Source organism: Thalia democratica, chromosome 6 (assembly GCF_965202585.1).
Source record: "Thalia democratica chromosome 6, ktThaDemo2.hap1.1, whole genome shotgun sequence".
Taxonomy (NCBI): Eukaryota; Metazoa; Chordata; class Thaliacea; order Salpida; family Salpidae; genus Thalia; species Thalia democratica.
The window spans coordinates 5,623,889-5,629,878 of NC_139170.1; the positions used below are offsets into that span (position 1 = coordinate 5,623,889).

The window sequence follows — 5,990 nt, forward strand, 5'->3', positions numbered from 1 at the left end:
AAACGAATTTGAGCCAAGTTTAAACGAAAATTGATTATTGTTTAGTGAATTAATAAAATGACAACCAAAGCAATTGATTATGCAATAAAAAAAAAATTATCATTATGTCTGTAAAAAAAATGGACTTCAACTTAAAAAACAAATCTGTTTGAATGAGTGCAAAATACAAACTATGTTTGAAAAAAAATTTTAAGGTTAAACATTTGAGCAATGTTTAAAGTAACCCTATGTGTAGATAGTGCTTTATATTTGTACACTAAAGTTTTATTATTATTAGTTTATTGAACGATAGAAAATACGCTAAAAATATTTGATCCTAGGACCTAGTGCGTGAAGAAACCATTCGGTTATCTTGGATACAGTTTTACGTCTTGTTAGGTAAAATGTTATTGTTTTCTAACAAAAAGGAATTCTAACGCACGAATAATACTCGAGACTTTTCGTAGCTTGACACCTTTCTTCCGTCCATTCGTTTTTGTCGACATCGTAACACAAAACGACTTCCGTTCCGTTTCTAAACATTTTAATTTTACTTCCCACCACCAAAGCCTTGTTCAACCCGAGAACACCGGGCGATTTGAGAGCGACGAACTTATTAACCTTTCTATCGAAAACTTCGCAAAGTCCCTTCATGGTCCCGATCACGAACAGCTTGCTTCCCGCAGCGACCAAGCTGTGCATGATCTGGCCGTTTATCACGCCCGGCATCGGCTCCCATTTGTCGCTGCCCCCATCGTAAGACTCAACTGTTTTCAGACACACCTCGTCCCTGCCTTCCCCGCTGCAGACCACCACTCTGCCCTCGAACGCGGTGCACGCCGCCAGCCTTCTGGCGTCCGACATGCGGAAAGTTTCCCGCCAAACGCCCAGCTCGGCGTCGAACTCCGAGCAGGAGCTCAGGGGCGCCACGCTTTCCCCGTCGAACGAGTCGTCGTGCTCGAACAAGGCTCCCCCGAAAACGTATATTTTTCCCATGAAAGAGCTCGCGCAAAAATTGTACCGCCGGTCGCGCATTTCGCCCACCCTGGTCCAGCAGCCGTCGGAGGGCGAGTATTTGTCAACGCAGCTCACAATGCTGTTTTTGCGAAAACCCCCGAACATGAAGATCTCGCCCTTCAAACACACCGCCACTCCGAAGCGCCGCTTGTTTTCCATCGGGCAAAGGAGCGTTTGCTTGCTGACGTCATTGCCATTGACTCGTGTGACGGTAATGACGTCACATCCGCTTTGTTTCGTCTTGACGTCGCGGTTGGACCCTCCGCAAACGAGCACGTCAAACTCGTTTTGGTTGCAATGCCTGCTTGAAAAGTGAGCCCTCGACCTGCGTTGAAGCGGTTCTCCATTTGCAAACAAGTCGCCTTTGAGCGTGTCGACGCAATCGACGTATTTAGCGATGGGCGACTCGTTGCTGAAAATGCGCTTTAAAGAAGAATCTGGCAGTGAGTGCAGGCGAACTTTGCGGAAGAGGGGCTTTCCGTACTTCTTTCGCTCACCAAAGTAATGGCGGCACCAAGCGTCTGCCGCGCTCAACACTTCAAGTTCCGAATCTACGCTCAGTCCAGAGCTTCCCAATATTTTAGCAACGAGCGAATAATCCAGCTCCAAAAAGTTCATGCTTTCTACGAGCATGGCGTAGCAGCGTTCTATGAATTTCAGCGTGACTTCAGAGAGACCGCTGAAATTGAAAAGCTTGGACAGGCTGTAGAAATTAACGACGTTTTTGATGACTACACTATCTTGTAAGTGCTTGCTTATTCCAGCTTCCGTTTTAGGGTTGAGGATAACCTTGTTTGATTGTAGTATCGATGCTAGTTCAGTGTCTTCAAGTTTTGTTTTACCTAGAAATAACGATAAATAAATTCTATAATGCTCTAAAAAGATAATAACTTTTTACTTGTTTTAGTATGACGAGCACAAATAAAATAGCTAAGCTTAGTATCTTTAAAAACCCAGTGTTGTAGAAAGAGTTTATTCGTCTGCACCAGTTTACATAGAAATTATTTTAGTTAGCACTGCAAGCAATGTTAGTAACAAATATATATTAATATTTTTAACCTTTTTTTTATAATGAGCTTGAGTATTTCTTATCAAGTTTTAACATATCTAATGGAAAAAGTACAAAATAAACTATAAGCATTGAGTTTTCATTGCAATTTTTCAACTAAATACCTAGTTAAAACTACCAAAACGAAAAAGAAAAACTTGTAATTAATTTCTAAATGAAGTAGTAATTCGATTCGCTAAACACAGGAGCATAAAAGTTTTGAAGTACCAATAAATTTTTACTTTTAGAATTGTAGTAAAGTAATTTCTATAAATTTGTTAATTTTTTTGGTACTGAGTTTTTTTTTTTTTTTTTGAAAAAATATTTTGAGTAAATATTGTAACTTTTTACAACTCGTTGTTGTATAGACAACTTTCGAACTAAATTTACCAAGTAAGTTTTAAAAGTATTGTTTAATTTTTTTTTGTGTAAAAGATAATAACTTTGCAAAAAAAATAAAAAGTAACAAATTCTGTGAGAAAAATTCACAAAAAATACTTGAACTATAATGATACTATAAAAATATATCAAATACATTTAAAGTTGTTTTTTTAATTTCGAAACTCAAAGTTCTCTAAGGAAAATGCTGAGCAGACATTTAGTTTTAATCAGTTGATTACAACAATTTCAAAGCTTCTCTTAGGAGCAAAAATAAAGTTTTTTCAAATTAATTACAACAATTTTAACGCTATGTATTTTTGTAACTTTTAAAACAATTATGGGAAAATAACTTTATTTAAGCTCTGAAGAGACGCTTTAAGCGCTTAAATCATTTGTAAGAAACTTGAAATATAGGTGTTATTCATATAATAAATAAACATATATATATAAGTTTTAATCATATACATGGTAAAAATTGTGAACTACAGAATAAAAAAAGAGTTATAAAGTTTTATAACTAATTTAAAATGACTTAAAGTAGGTATAAGAAACAAATGTGTAAAATGTTTTTTTTTGTAGAAAAAATAAGTAAAATAAAACTTACCAGACTTATTTAGTCCCTTAAAATTTAATAAGCTGATACTCTTCAATTTTGTAAGACAGTTATTGTTGCAGATGTTAATAAAACCACCACCTTCTGAACTATAAGCTTGATCAAGACGCATAAAGTTTTGAAAAGCTTTTACTTCTTTATGTTGAATAGAATTCATACTGATAATTTTCGAGAGACAATTTATAAAAAGTATTAATTTTGTTTAAGTCTGAAACATACGTTTTAGGTTTTTGATTTTTTTTGTCTAACTTCAGTTTATAAGTAACCAAAATGAAATACTACTACAAAAAGTGTTTTTAATTTTCTGTTATATTTAGTACTGAAAGAAATCAAAAACTTGTATCATAGAGAGTTAAAAAATAATCAACTCTACATGTAATAAATAAGTAATAAATAACTGGTAAAATAAATTCAAAATTGCTAAACTTAACTTTTAAACATAAATCAAAGTTTTTTATTTTTACAAAATAAAAATAACTTACATTATTGTTTTATTTTTGATATTTTTATTAACATTGTTTTGTCATACACTACTTTTATAGTACGTTTTTATGTTAATTTTTTTTTATTGTTTTACGTTATTTTAGTTATTAAAGGAAAATATGGTAAGTTTTCACACAAATAGCGAGATATTGTAAAAGTTTTTGAGTTACAATCAGCTAGCCTGAGTTGGTCAGAGTCTGTAAAAAATTGTACAAGTTACAACTTAAGTTAAAACCTGAAGAGAAATTTATAGTAATAAAGCTTAAATAATTAAAAAGGCCAACATGATAAAAGTGGACTTTATAAAAAGCTTTTTTTTTCAAAAATGATAAGTTAAAGTTGAAAAAATAGTCTAAAATTTAAGAAAAACATTTAAAATAGATAGAGGTTTGCAAAAAAAAATCCAAACAAACTTAAATTTATCAAAGCTTCAAATTGATGAATGAAATTTAGCCTGTGTTTAACAAAATACTACAAACCTTCCTGTAGATTGATCTGAAGTTCTCAAAATTTTGAATTAGTCTGAGTTATCCTGAGTAGCCTCAATTTGTGGCAAACCTGAATTAACTTGGTACAGAAATCTGCTTAAATATAGCCCAATTTCTATTGCTACAGAGAAAAATAAGTAGAAGGTTGCTACAAAAGTGTTCATTTTCACAAGTATGTAGTTAAGGGGTGCACGGCAACTAAGTTAAGGACAATTCAAATTCCAACAATTCAAATTATTTAAAAAATGTTGAATGGGCCACAACTCAAAAATTAATATATATTTCAAAAAAAAATAAAAAGTTATTCAGGTCTTATTAACATTTACGGGTCATTTTTTAGTGTTTGCAAAACTTTAAATATTTTTTGGTAAGGCTAAGATAAGTTTTAAAATATTGCTGTTTATAATAATTCTTATTTTTTTAATATTTATAACTTTGCAAATATTAAAAATGGCTTATAGATGTTAGTAAGACGTACAAACCTATATTTAAAAGAAATACTATTAATAATATTGTCTTTTAAAGATATTTTAAGAACTTAAGTTGTCAGAATTTGAATTGAACTGTATTGTAACCGTAGCTAAGTTTAATAGCTATGTATGTGGTTTGAAACTAAACTGCAATCTCCGGTAAACTGCAAATAGTGAACATACTTTATTATTTTCCCTGTATCTCCCGGAGTCTAACAGAGATTTTTTTAATTAAAAAATACCCTGCGTTTCCCTAAGTACCCTGAGTGTTTGGCAACCCTTGATTGCTAAAAGTTATAAAAGCTAACAAACAAACTACTTAAAAATATATGGATTTCGTAAACTACACCTCCGCGCTAAGACAGTATAAAATTAGTCATATCATTTTTATCAAAGGTTTTGTTTTTAAAGACAAATAAAATTTAAAGGTCTACACTTACTGCTAGAGAGATTGATATAACTTTAATTATCTTAAGACTGTGTTTTTATAATATTATTTCATTCCAAAAAGTTGATTATAAAATTAAATAATGTAAAAAAATAATCTATGATTTATTATTGTTTTGAAAAAAAATTGTGTGAAGTTATAACATATATATCATAAATTAAAACTATCCATTTAATAAGTAATAAAATTATATAGCTAAAAGTATGTAAGCATCTGCGTACATATTCTTTCTTTGTATAAATTAAAATGAATATGAAAAACCTTAAAAAAAATACCTTATTGTAACTGAGATTTTTTATTCCAACTAACAGGCTCTCAAAATAAATATTATAAACTGATAAATTATAAAAAAAAAGTAAAATTTGTAAATCCTGTTGATCCTTGTCACAAGTCATTTATGACACAACTAAATAGATAATCAATAACATCAAAATGGAGACTGAAAACAATATTAACAAAAAAAAAAGATACTTTAAATGATTACATGGTCTTTGTAAACCAGACCTCCCTACTAAAAACTCAATAAAATATATGTATTAATCTTCAAGATAACCTTTAACATAGATGTTTAGAAAAAAATCCCGCTTAGGCCTGAGCTATGCATATAAGATTCTACTGAACTTAGGTGACCTGAGGAAAACCTTACTAAAATGAAAACACATAAATCCCCTACATGTTTATTTAGTTTTATATTCTCGCAGGAGAAAAACCAAAATTTTATTTGAATTGAAACAGGATCACAAGCAATAATAAAAAAAATTAACATATGATGAATAAGTAAGCGCGGTAATCCAAAAAGCTGAGATTAAACGCCTAAACTGTGTACTTAATTTTATTTGAGAGTCAAATAAAAATAAAAGTTATCATAGTTCTTATACTGTGTCCAAAACTCTAAATCAAAGTTCAGAAGGCTTTTAAAATGGTGAAAAGCGCTGTTTTATCCACTCAAGCATGAAATCACTAATTAGTTTTAAATTTAATTTGAATTTTGACAAACAATTGAGTAAAGTTCAAAAAGTTTAAAGTTTTTCTACCGGATCTAAATAAATAACCTCACTTTTTA

At 31.0% G+C, this 5,990-nt stretch overlaps 1 protein-coding gene across 1 annotated transcript; it reads right to left on the bottom strand.

The window, feature by feature from the left end:
* Positions 1-396: 396 nt before the first annotated feature.
* On the bottom strand, positions 397-4,342 carry LOC145838177 (kelch repeat and BTB domain-containing protein 3-like). Its single transcript, XM_082945734.1, has 2 exons — positions 4,336-4,342; positions 397-1,838 (listed from the first exon to the last, which is right to left on the bottom strand). The coding sequence occupies exons 1-2, from the start codon at positions 4,340-4,342 to the stop codon at positions 397-399; spliced, it is 1,449 nt and encodes a 482-aa protein (XP_082801860.1).
* Between the last annotated feature and the right edge of the window lie 1,648 nt (positions 4,343-5,990).